Raw genomic sequence first — 14,207 nt, 5'->3', positions numbered from 1 at the left:
TGAAAACAAAAAAATTAAATTCCAATAGGGTGTTCGTGATAATGTTCTTAATAATATATATACGCATAATAAACACTACTTAAAATCGGTAATTTATAACTTAAAAGTTATCGGAAAATCAAAATAAATAAAATAATTATCAACTTGAATTTATTAATTATAAATTACCAAAAGTACATTAAAGTAAAATTATTTATAAATGTTTAGCTGAACAAATATATTATTTATTTTTTTTTTATTTTTACAAAAAATAATTCCAAGTATTACAATTCATTTTTTCTAAATTTATTTTAGAATAATATCAATGTATATTCTTATGGCACATATATATTAATCTTAGTCGTGTATAAAGTATAATTGGACACGTATAAATAATATTTAACTAGTAAAAAACACTTGAACACGTTTTATTATCACACAGTATAGGACATCTTTTAAAATAAAATTATTAATAAAAATACACTTATTTCTAAAGACAATTATAAAATTATTTTAAATATAAAAGTGATGTAAATAAAAAGATAATATTGAAAAATAAACTGTGTGATGATAAATTCCAATAAAAAATGTTGAGATATTTCGTACGTCTTAAATTTTATCACTTATCAGTATGATTACATTATACTTATAAACTGAAATTATAAATTATCTAACATCTTTGGTATTATCAACGATATATACCCAATAGCCACTAACTTTATTATAATTATTATTTATGAATAAGAATGGATGTGAGGCTCACACACATACGATCAAACCAAACGTGGAAAACATCTATTAGGTACTCTCATTAAAAAGTATAAAGATAAGTAAAATTATTTAATCTTTCATTATTGAAGTGAAAACTTTCGAGTGGTGAAGAAAATCGGAGTACAACAAAACCATGGTCAAAAAATATTATAACACGCTGAAAAATAGTTGGACCAATTGCAATCTGCAATCAAGCGCACAAACCACGCGCGGCCATAGTGCCGACTAGAGAACTGACGTGAAAATAAAAATTGTGTACACAATCGACACGTTTCAGTCGAAAATCACTGGTTTAAAATTTAGTTTTTGAAACGAAAAAAAAAAAAACGATAAGCGGTTTTCTAAAAATCTCGGATATAATAATACGATGAAATTTATCGAGAAGTTTACGCTATTACCTACTTTGTGTAAATTAGGAACAATTGCTTCAGACACACGTTTTCCGTGCACAACGACCCGTCTAGCACCACGAACCACAATATACGTATCATTTAAGACGAGGGAGCAGCGCTCGAAGCCGACAACAAAATTGGCTCGACCTCGTGTAGGATGCACAGGTTGTTGACGGTCACGATGTCTGCGTAGACCTTTTGCTCGAGCAACACCTTGACGGGCATCCACGAAACGAGCGCCATGCCGCCGTTATCGCCGGGCACCAGACACCCGACGGCCTTGGCCAACACGGCCAGCCAGCCGCCGTGATGAGCGCTGCTGAACTTGAGGAACACGAGCGCGTGACCGTAGACGCGGTCGGGCTTGACCAGGCCGTACGTGTCGAACATCTTGGCCACGGCGTAAACGTTGGCCACCGATAGCTGCGTGTACAACGGATAGCCGACGATGACCAGGTCGTCGCCGTCGGACAGGGACCGCAACGCGTCCACGATGGCCACCAGGCACCGGTGCTGCAGTGCGGTGTTGTCGGAAGCGTGCTCGTCGATAACTTCCGTCAGATCGCAAACGGCCGCGCGTGGCCGATCGATCTTGGCGCGGTAGTGCGACTGCCGGCACCCGGCGTCCACGGCACCTCCGCCGCCGCGGACCCGCGGGAACCTGGACAGCACGCGCTGCCTGTAGTAAATCATCGCCTCGCAACAAAATTTGGAACCCTTGACCGCGGTCACCGGTTTTCCCAAACGAAACGCCACGTCCGGCAGCCGGTACGCGAGGTGCACGCGCCTGTGCCAAACCACGTCGTCGTCCATTTGCCGCTGCTGTGACGCGCTCCACTCGTGGCACTGGCCCACTTCCCGATACAGCGCGGCCGCCTCCTGCGCCGCGTCCATGTTCCGGATTCGCGTCTTCTCCGAGTACGACAGGCCGCGCGGCGGCTTCCGGCCGATCCGCGCCCGATCCCTCCAGTTGGTCTTGTGGCCGAAGTTGTTCGGCGACACGGACGTTAGCTCCCGTTTGTACCGAATCGGCCGCAAGCCCAGTCTGACCACGAACTCCCGGCACAAGGACGCCTGCACCGGTTTCATCTTGCAGTAGAGTGTCTCCCGGACCGGCAGAGCGACTACGTTGTCGTCGATCGTGCGCATCTGCAAGCGGGCAAAGTACTCGGCGCACTCGAACAGCCGCTGCCTGAACTCGACCGGCACCAGCGACAACGGGAACATGCTGCAGGCGCCTCCGCCAAGGCTCGGTCGCCGGTGCCGGTCGTACGCGTAGTACGCTCGCACATACGGCATGGCCTCAGATCGGCCCCTATAACCCTTACACACTACGTACACTTCCGAGTTGCCGGGCTTACTGGTCGCCGGTTTCCTGAGCACCACTGACCGGAACAGGCAGCACAGCAGGAACATTCGGCAAATGGTGTTGCACTCGAACACGGTGAACGCCTTCAGCACCAGCGACCCGCCGTCCCGGAGTACGTTGAGCGCCACCATGGTCTCGTGGTCGTGCAACCGGGACACGACTGTCTCCTGTTCGCCGGGGTCGTCCGAACAGTCGATGCTCCCGTCCGCGGTCACCAGCCAGGCGCCCTTGCCGCCGAACCGATCCAGAACCGTCCGGTAAAGGTGTTCGGCGTACCCCGGTTGGAATATGTCGCCCGTGTAATCGGGACCGAATTCCCAGTTCGGCAGCGTGTGCAACATCAGCCGGTCGTCGGTCACAATGTCCGGATGACCGTTGGACTCGTGATGCGGATTTAACGTCATCGCCAACCAGTCGAGCCGCAGTTGTTCGTAGTTGATGGCCAGGAAATGATTGAGAGCCGCGATAAATGCGCCGGGCGCCTCGCACAGATGTACGCTGGTGAACGACGTACCGCCTTCCCCGTGGATCTCGTCCAGGGATACCAGGTCCGAACTCCACGCGATCTCGTAGAACTTGCACCACGCCTGCGTCAAGAAGTCCGGTCGCACGTGCCTCCTAACGTGGTTCACCACCTGGCCGGCCGGATTCAGTTTGCCCGTGTGCACGTGCCACGCGTCTAAATCGAAATCGTTCAATTTCTGTTTAGTACGGTTCAACGCAGCTTTCAGTTCTTGGAACTCGTTCAATTTCCATTCGGGCTCGGTGTACATGGCGTTAGCGTCCGGCAATGGCCAACCGGATTTTAAAACGAACATCTTGCAAAACTCTTTGTCGTGTACAAAGTACTCGTCCGTCGCCGCCGCCGCCGTCTGTTCTAATTCTTCGAGGAAAATCATTTTCTCCAAACTCTGTCCGGCTTAGTTGCAGTTTTCACATGCATAAAAATTTTACCATCGCGACTTTTAGTTCTTTTTTTTCTGATACAGTGGTTATATTATTTCTACCTGAAATCACGGTAGGATGGTGTATTAATCATACAACAAATTATTTTTAAGACATTTCAATAACGGCACAGTAATTATATTGAAAATCTAGTGTTTTGCTTTCTGCCCTCAATAATTGAACGGAAAATTCAAAACACCAAAAATTACAATTTATAAATGATATTACCTAATATAAATATGTTGATAAAAGTAAGTATTATATATTCAATTTTAAAGGGCTATAGAAATTATCTTATAAATAATTGTATTTAAAACATGCATTTTTTAGTATCAATATCACTAAAGACTAACCAACTGCTAACACAGCTGCTATCAACTAAACATACTGTGAATATCGTTTATATTCATATTTTACTATTCTATTAAAAATTGTCATTCGTAATGTATAATATTGATTAAGATGATGTCAATGCACTTATTTTCACTCTCTGGACCACTTGCAACATAGCAAATTTTAATTCAACAAAACCAATCTTGTGTTATTTGTCTTAATATTAAAATTAAAGATAAGAATTTATTGTGCCATAAAAACTTTATTACAATATTTAATTTTTATGTAATTTATAATTTATAAATATGCAAAATATTACAATTTAAGGTAGTCATTATATTATTATCACAGAAAAATTGAAAGACCGTAAAAAAATTTAACCTATAAATACAGATAATATGTACTATAATTTATATAATAAGACAACTTACTATAATAGTCATTACTCATAAAATTCATGACACAAGATTAGTTCAGCTGTATTCAAATTGTTTATGTTGCACATGAGTCAAAGAGAAAAAACAAAATACTAAAATAAATTTAATGTTATAATTATCATTAGCGTTATAAATTATAATATATTAATATAAAATCATTTATGCCTTTTTGTATACTAGTATCATAACTTTTTTATTTACGGTATACTTAATCAAAAAAATGTTTAAAAGAAGCAGAATTAAAAACTGAATCCGATGAAAATTTCTGGGATATATTACAATCAAATATTAAAATATAACTTGATTAATTTTATAGATAATTTTTCTTTATAACAATAAAGAAAAAAACAAATTAAATTTTATAATTAATTATAGTAATATATTATACCATCTAAAATTTTAAAATTTTAACTAGTTATTAGTGGTTAAAATCTAATCCAATTCTTTTAAATTGCCTGTAAATATTATCTATACAATAATAGATATACAATCATTTTTGCTTAACAAAACCCTATACAGATATCATATTACATGTTAATACATACTTAAATAAATGAATAAATTATCAACATAATTGTGTTAATTTTTATAGATTAATAGTTTATTGTTTATTTATTTAGTCTTTAGTTAGGTATATGAAGCTTAAAAACCAATCTTAGAATGTTTTAAACACACTCAAATATCTGAATATCTATAAAATATATTAATGACGATGTCATCTTGAGAAAAAAACACCACAAACAATTCTTTTCACACAGTCATTAAAATAAATAAATAATCCACAATTAATATTATGAATGATCAATAAAATTATGTGTTTATTTTTATCGCTAATAATATTATTTAATTTTTGTTTTAAAACACTATTATTTCATATTACATTGAAGCTCAAGCACACACAGAACATAATCATTTATCTTATAATTTATCAATCGGTATACTTAGTACTAAAATTAATAAATTGAAATAAAAATAACACAAAACTATATTAAGTTAAAACTATTACATATTACATTTTTACAATGCATAAATTGAGATAAATAAAAAATAAACATTTTAATTCTTTAATACAAATATTATTTATTGTGATGTGTTTTGTATGGTATTAAAAACTGAAAGTATCTATTTTTAGGATAAGGTAAGTAACTATTCAATAAGGTTTATTTTTTGGTTAGGAACTTGATTTAGCTTATATTAAAGATTATATTAAATATAATTTGGTAGTAATGCTATATTTAGATATTTTTAATACTTTAAAAAAATAGGTCATTCATAATTAAGAGTCTAAGAATGTATTTACAACTTGTAACAGCCTAAAGACAACATTAAATAGAATTAATTTTCATACTTAGCATTCATATACCAATTCAGCTGGCGTAATAAAGCAATTTAAAATCAATTACTAAAATGAGTAGGTAGTTTATTAAAAGGATATGAATATGATAGAGTGTAGTATTATTTTTGATTATTTTTTTTTATTCATTCATAAAGCAAAGTATAAGTTATAACCAAAAACAATTTTTTTTTTAATAATTTATAATAAAATTATGAAAGAACTAAGAAATAATACTAATACAAATTTTCAACAATGTTGTAGTGAATAATATTTATCAAATATGTTAATAAAAAATGAATAGAACTATTAAATATGTACAAATAGTATAGACTCCAAATTGTAATAATTTAGACTATTAATATATGTATTAGGTGTATTAGCTTTTTATAATATAAAAAACAAGTGTCAAGTACGTAGATAATGTTTAAAACAATTTCACAGATTTAACAAAACATATTATTTTTTGTTTAGCTCTTTCAATGCAAACAAAAATTATAGTTTAAACTTAATTTAAATATTCAGATTTAGATATATAAATATACAAGTATTGTGAATCAGTTGTCAAAAATAAATTGTCCGTTAAGAGCCTCAAATTTTACATAGCTTTTAAAATAAAAATGAATGAACAATAAAATAAATAACATTTAAAACAAGCATTCAAATTAATTTACTTTAAAATATATAATCAACATAATAACCTGTAAATATTGTACTTAGTAGCCAATGGCAAGTAGACTTTTTGAGGAAATTGTCTTAAGACTAAAATGGATAAGACCCAAGCAATTAATTTAGTATGGTAAATGTTTTTAATAATAATAATTATTATTATTATTATATTAACTGAAAAAAAAAAAGTTAATTAAAAACTATGAATGCATAGGTGATCAAAAAATTAGTTTATCTCAAGTCGAAAATTATTCAATACCTATGTTGCTGTTAGTAACTGTATAATAAATAATTTGTAAGAACATAATATTATACTTGTAAATGCCAAGGATTATCATAAATAAAATCAATCGTAACATAGGTAATACTGTTCAACTGAATTATTTTTCACAGCAGTTACCATTAAACTGTAATCTGACATTTAACATATCAGAAAAATATAATATATTATAGGTACCTGTGAAATGATTTTATTTAAATGCCATTGGTTTTTAAGATGATGCTTTGTTAAAAAATGCAAACAACAAACAATTGATACGAGCATCAATAAATTAAATAAAACTAATGACTTAAAAATAAAGTATAATTTAATTAACGATTTTTACTATTTATGAGCATTTAGAATTGCGTTGTGCCCTTGTACTCTAACAAGTATAACAAGTATAACAATTAACAAGAAACTACTTAAGTACTTATTGATAATATGATTATCTACAATAAATTTGATAAAATTATCACCACATGGCACATGGTATATGATAGGTATAGACAAATATTGATGAAAAACGCATATTTTAATATAACACATAGTGACCACAACGCACGTGATAGCTGCAGTAAAATGATAATATGATATTCATATATTCATGATAGTAAATAGTAATTCATAATACAAATATTTGAAACTATTAATAACTAATATAAATCAATTAAATATTAATATAATAATATAGCTACTAGCTATAAGGTATGTCGTATGTATACACATAATATATAATATGTTATATGATGACATTAATAGTGAATGCTTGATGTGTACTCGAATAATCGTCAATTAAGCATTCAAACAAGTTTAACGTTTCTAGTTTTGTTTTATTTTTTGGATTTTATGATATGAAGCGAAATCGAAATGAAACCAATGGATTTGAAAAGTGGGTATGTACCAAACAAAAATAAATAGTAAAACAGTAATTGAAAATCTGTTTATCAATTGGTTTTTCAGGGTGGCTATATGGAAGCCAAGAAGACCAAACTTGAAAAACAATTCACAGAAAAAGCTGCTGGTGATAGTAACCATGTGAAAAGTCAAATTTTCAAAGGCATTTCGATCTTTGTCAATGGTTATACTTGTATGTATAACCAATAACTATAATTACTAGTTATTTTAATTCGTAAATCTAGAATTTAAGTCTTATGGATATAAATAGAACATTATTCTAGTTCATAGTACATTTTCACTCTTTACTTTCGCCTAAATTTAATAATATAAAAGTTTGAATAATACTTTCTATTTTGTATATGTGTTGTGAATTACATAAATAAGTATTATACCCTCAAATTATTGTGCATCACACTTTAATATTAACATTATCCTATCATCATAAAAATTTTAAATTGTAATTATTACTTACTGTACTTGTAATAGCACCTAATGTGCTGAAACATTTTAACAATAATTAATAAAAAAAAAAAATCCTATCATCAATAAATAATTCTTGTCCAGTAACACCTAGATTTAAAATAAAATATTTTTACTAAGCAAAATAGAATTACACTAAACCCTTTATAGTTCGGATGAATTCAGACTGAGTATCGTCCGTACTACTGAAGGGTTTTCAAGATTACCTACTCTAAGATTTTTATTTTTAATTCCACCACTTTTATATGTATTGCACTTTAAATTACAAAAATAATAAATAACTTAAACATAATGAATTACAAACAAAAATGTTTATAAAAATAAAACTTAAGTATAGTAGTCAGTAATATTTTTCTGAAGAATTCTGAACAAACTACAAATGGAAGTACTATTCTGTATGTTATTGTATATTATTGTTGAGCTACAACATTTTAAATAAATATTTTTGTTCTAAGTTCTTATTGTATAATATCTAATTATTTTATTCTCTCTAACAGGTAAATGCTCATAATTATAAACTTAAAAGTTTATTTATTTATATATTATATATGTCAGTGTGAATTTATATCTTTACTATTATTAATATTAAGCCCAATATACTAAAATTATTGTACCTATCTAATATGTGTTTTAGTACCTTCAGCTAATGAATTGAAACGTATTATGATGGAGAATGGAGGAATTTATCATCATTACCACAGACCTAATATTACAACACATATAATAGCAAGCAATTTACCAACGGCTAAATTAAAACTACTTAAACAGTTCAAAGTTGTAAAACCTGAATGGATATCTGATAGTCTAAAAGATGGAAAACTTTTAAATTATGAAAATTATTTATTGTTTATTGATAATCCAAATCAGCCAAAGATTGATTTCCCAATCCGTGCAAAAAATGCATCAGAACCAACATTTCTATCAGAATTTTATAACAATTCTAGATTGCACTTAATATCAACTATGGCAACAACGTTCAAACATTTAGTAAATGATACACGAAAACGGAATCAAACAGATTATCCAGGGCGACAACGATTAAAGAATTGGATTGAACAAAATAGAGTTAAAGATATGTTATCGCATGACTCTGAACTTAACAATGACAAAATAATCATGCATATTGACATGGATTGTTTTTTTGTGTCTGCTGGCTTGGTTGAAAAACCTGAACTTAGAGGGTTGCCTGTAGCCGTTACACATGCCAAAGGAAACTTGTCTAAGCAAAGAGAAGGAGTAGATCGTGGAACAGAGTTTGGTTTATACGTTAAACGCTGGAAAGGTGATGATGATGAAAATGTCGATGAAGAAGAAGAAAAAGTACATGAAATTAAACCTCGATCAACTAAAAGAGATGGCATTAATGAAACAGATTCAATGGCAGAGATTGCTTGTTGTAGTTATGAAGCTAGAAAAGTCGGTATTAAAAATGGTATGCTAGTTGGTCAAGCATTAAAGATGTGTCCAGCTCTAAAATTAATACCATATAATTTTGAACAATATAAAAAAGTAGCTCATACTTTATATGCTCATATTCTGAATGAGTAAGTATTATCAATCATTAAACAAAATTATAAATTATAAATTTTAATCTATGTAATTAAAATTATGAATTTTAATGTATGTAATTAAAAATTATAGATCTTAAATGCAATATATGTTATACCCTAAATAACGGATAGATGATTTCCATAGTTGTATTTACAACTATTTAATACTTTTAATTTTTAAGTGTTCTTCTTCCAATTTTAGTTATGCCCTATTGGTTAAAAGCTGAGGGTCTCTATGATATTTTACTCTAGGGTGATATAAAAAATTTAAAACTTGAGGTCTAAACATTTAAAATCACCTTTACAACTTTTAATTTTATAAAAATGCAATGAACATATTATTAATAAATAAATTCAAGTTCTTACAGTTGTTATAACATACCATTGTTTAAAGAAGTGTGTATACTTAATAATTTGTGCGGTATTTACATTTAATAATTAATATCAAATGTTGTTAAACTATAATAAATGTACAAAATGACTTACAAACTATTTGTATACTCTTGAATACAAATTGATTTTTTTATATTAATTAATTAATAATTTATGTAAAAATTATTATTTATATCTAATTGTAGGTTTTTAGTTCATGTTTACCTGATTTTTTTAATTTTATGTGGTTTGCTTAAAGTTGTTAATTTAAAAATTAAAAAATTCCATACTTAAATTATTTAAATTAATTATTGACATTTATTTTTATTGATTTCACTCTAAAATAAGTACATATATTTTATTATTTTACTTTTATAGCTATACATTAGATGTGGAAGCTGTTAGTTGTGATGAATTGTATTTAGATTGTTCAAATATTTTGGAAATAACAAAAGCATCACCTTTTGAATTAGCTACATTTCTACGAAAAGAAATAAAAGTATAAATTGTTTAAAATATTTAAAAACTTATAATTTGTATATATTTCATTATACTGTTAATTTTTATTTTATAGGAAAAAACTCAGTGTCCATGTTCTACTGGCATTGGCTCAAATTGTCTGCTCGCTAGGTTAGCCACTAAAAAAGCCAAACCAGATGGTCAATTTTATTTGGAACCTGGTATTGTTATGGATTTTATGAAGAACATAGATATATCTGATGTACCAGGTAATTCAAAACAAAAATTTTGGTTATTACCAGGCCAAAGATTTTTCTGAAAAATCAGGCAGTGGCGTATCCAGGGGGGGGGGGCACGGGGGCCATGCCCTTTCCCCTCGTTGGCCTTATTTACTAGATTTTGTTTTAAAGATTTAAATGTATTTGTATGCATGAGCGCATACTACAATAATACTTTTATACCAGCATTACATACACTTACAATTTTGTTGGGATTAACCCGTTTTTATTATTAAATTACTATTACTATTTATTATTATGTATATATATATATATATATATTAACTTAATGACTGATTGAAAATATAAACAAATTATTTGCACTATAAACATTAAATATTTGGTTTATTTTATTTTTTTTGTATCTATATTTTGTATATATGGTAAAATTTTAGACATTGTGTGCCCCCCCCCCCCCTAAAAAAAATCCTGGATACGCCACTGAAACCAGGATACACATTTTTATAACAATAGATAATATTTGATTTCTAATTAAAAATAAACACTGGTAAATAGTAATAATTCTAAATGAAATGATACCCATAAAATATATTCATGTTATTTTGATCAAACTAATTTCTAAATATATTTTAGTTTAATATAAATTTAGTCGTTGACCATGTTATTATAATTATGTGCTATTATAACATAGCAGTATTGAATTCTAGTATTTGATTTGATTAGGTTTAAACACAAACTTAAAAATTGATTTGTTTTTAAATTTTGATAAATATGTATTTGTTTTGGCTTTTTGTTACATAGAAATCTACATTCTGATAAATGACTAATATGCATTGCTTTTAATTATAAATATTAAATACTCAACTTAATATAGGTGTTGGAAGGACCTTGGGACATAAATTGTCAACACTCGGTATCAGTACATGTGGTGAATTAAGTGCATTGTCACTTCAAACACTTCAGAATGAATTTGGAAACAAGACTGGACTTTCATTGTATAAGTAAATTTTCTATAGATTGCTTATTATTATAAATTGCAAAAAAGGGTTTTTTACTACCTGTGTGTATAATATTTAATATTTTATTATATAAGAGAATTAAAATGTTTAAATCTTATGATTGCTCAAACTAAGGCCATCAATATATAAATATCAGTTATTGATTGAGTTTAAGATTACATTTATGCTAATGTGCTAATATATTATGTTTTATATTAAAATAAATTACTACAAGGAATTAAAAATATGATATACAATAATTTAAAATAAAAAAAAATAGATCTTTAAATATAAGTATAATCACTCAAAATAGATCACAAATATATTCAATGTTAGTGTTAAAAATATTTTTTATTTATAGTTGTGTTTATTAGGATATTATTTTTATTTAAAATAAATAAAATACTTTATAATTTTTAGGCATTGTAGAGGAGAAGATGATCGAAAACTTAACTATGACTATAAACCAAAGTCAGTATCTGTTGATGTTAATTATGGTATCAGGTTTCAAAACAAAGAAGAGTCAGAAAATTTTGTAAGACAATTATGTAGCGAGATTGAAAAAAGACTTGATGATGTAGAAATGAATGGCAAAACAGTTACCTTAAAATTAATGGTATTTTTAATAAAATTATATATAGTTATTTCAAATAAAAAAAAATAAAAACTAATGTATCAATTTTTCAGATTCGAAATGCAGAAGCACCAAAAGAATCTGCAAAATTTTTAGGCCATGGATTTTGTGACAATATTACTAAATCGAGTTCTTTAACTAAATCTACATCAAATTCTAAAATAATTTTCCAGTAAGTACTAAAACATAATACATTAATGCATACTCTATCCCCAGGATAAAAAACATACTTAGCAACTGACTTATATTACTATAAGGAATGTGGTTCCCTACACTTTAAGCATATAGATGATAGTCTAAGTATAGTTAATAAACTGTGTATTTTTACTGACAAAACTGGTCAGTACTAGTATGGTTCTTATCCCAAATATAGTATAAATACTCATGTATTAATTTTTGTTTAGAGTTGTCAATAAAATAATGAATCAATTAGATATTGATCCAACTGAATTACGTGGAATAGGAATACAGATGAATAAATTAGAAAGTCGCATAATAACAGGGCATGGACGTATAGAAAATTTTATATCGAACATGAAATCTGAACCAAAAATAAATCATATTTTACCTAATGAAAATACCGTTAATGATAAAATAATATCAACAAAAGTGTCCAATCCTAAAAATCATCAAGGTTCTTCAACTGAAAATTTTAATAAACCAAAATCTGTCATGGATTTTTTTAAGCCCAAAGAAAATTTAAATTCTAAAAAAAAGCTGAATACTTTAAACTCCAAATCCATCATCCCAAATAAAACACTAATTAATATAAAAATGTCTCAAGTAGATCAATCATTTCTAGACGCATTACCTGCAGATTTACGTCTAGAGATAGAAAATGAATTGAAATCTTATGAAAATCAAAATTCTCCATTAGTTGAAAATGAAAATGTATCAACAATGGAAGTGACAATGACAGAAGAAAGCTCTAAGTTATATCAACATGTACAAATTGATCAAATGAAAGAATTTATTGAGGAATGGGTGGTCACTGAGAAAGAACCAAAAATGTGTGACAATATAATGGTTTCAAAATACTTGTGTAATTTAATTAATGATGCCAAGACCGAAGATGCTTATGAAATCATAAGAAAACTTTACCGGTAAATTATAATATTAATTTAACCTACACAACTAATTAATAAACTGTGTTATTATTTTATAGATTAATAAAAAATAAGGATGATTTGGCTTGGAAACAAAGTTACTTTGATATATTGAAAAATGTTCAAGAAGTAATGTTAAATTTGTATAACGCTAAAATGAAAGTTGAAACTACATTTAAATAATTCTATTCTATGTATAATTTTGATTCTCCTTAAAAAATAATATATGGCCAAAACCTATAATTACAATTATATCAATAGTATATTACATTTTTATACTACCATAATTTCAGAAAAAAAATATTAAGTTTATTTTAAAATTTAAAAAACAAAATGTTAGTTGCATAACTTGAGTTCATAATTAGCACAATATTGAGCTTATTGAAAAAAAAAAAATCAAAATTTATCAAAAAAGTATGCTGGTTTATTGAAAAATATGAAATTTATCTTTTAATTTAGATATTTACGCTCTAAATTAAAAGTTCTTATGTATAAAACACTACTAAAAATGATCTTCAATTGTAGGGTACTAAAAAACATCTAATACCAACAAAATCCAACAGTTTCCAGAATATAGCCCTTAGGAGGAAAATTACAAAATGCTCCTCCTTTTGTGTCCAAATATACCTTACATAAAGACCTCACAATGAAAACTGAGACAGAAGAAGCTGTAGATTTCTACAAACTCACCAAAATCCATTAATAAAGAGCCTCTATATTCAAACTATAGTGGGAAACTCTGGCCGTCATATAAAAAGGAAATGGTGCAGTTACTTGTTATAAATAAAAATATAAAAAAAAAAAACGAAGTCCTAGACTCTAGATATCGTTAATTCCCAGCTAAGTGTCACCAATTGGTGATTTCTTAATTTAAAATACTCGTATTCATGTTACTTTTATAATATCACATATAATTATTGTGCTACATTGTACAGATTGTGTACATCAAATTGTGAAATTAAAAAAATTAGATACTAAATAA

The 14,207-nt window shown here is 29.8% G+C and overlaps 2 protein-coding genes across 2 annotated transcripts; one reads left to right on the top strand and one right to left on the bottom strand.

The window, feature by feature from the left end:
* Window positions 1-579: 579 nt before the first annotated feature.
* LOC112596236 (cap-specific mRNA (nucleoside-2'-O-)-methyltransferase 2-like) lies at window positions 580-6,865 on the bottom strand. Its single transcript, XM_025341745.1, has 2 exons — window positions 6,686-6,865; window positions 580-3,518 (listed from the first exon to the last, which is right to left on the bottom strand). The coding sequence occupies exon 2, from the start codon at window positions 3,408-3,410 to the stop codon at window positions 1,242-1,244; it is 2,169 nt and encodes a 722-aa protein (XP_025197530.1). The 5' UTR covers window positions 3,411-3,518; window positions 6,686-6,865; the 3' UTR covers window positions 580-1,241.
* Window positions 6,866-7,147: 282 nt separating this feature from the next.
* Window positions 7,148-13,408, top strand: LOC112596212 (DNA repair protein REV1). The gene is made up of 10 exons (XM_025341712.1): window positions 7,148-7,383; window positions 7,451-7,577; window positions 8,502-9,411; window positions 10,168-10,288; window positions 10,364-10,517; window positions 11,362-11,488; window positions 11,906-12,101; window positions 12,173-12,291; window positions 12,524-13,222; window positions 13,285-13,408. Exons 1-10 carry the CDS (start codon window positions 7,342-7,344, stop codon window positions 13,406-13,408), a joined length of 2,619 nt encoding a protein of 872 aa, XP_025197497.1. The 5' UTR covers window positions 7,148-7,341.
* The last annotated feature ends 799 nt before the right edge of the window (window positions 13,409-14,207 follow it).

The sequence above is a fragment of the Melanaphis sacchari genome, unplaced genomic scaffold (genome assembly GCF_002803265.2).
Source record: "Melanaphis sacchari strain LSU unplaced genomic scaffold, SCAv2.0 Contig310_pilon_pilon, whole genome shotgun sequence".
Classification (NCBI taxonomy): Eukaryota; Metazoa; Arthropoda; class Insecta; order Hemiptera; family Aphididae; genus Melanaphis; species Melanaphis sacchari.
Note: the sequence above shows the minus strand (reverse complement) of the source record. Positions and strands in the feature narration are given on the sequence as shown.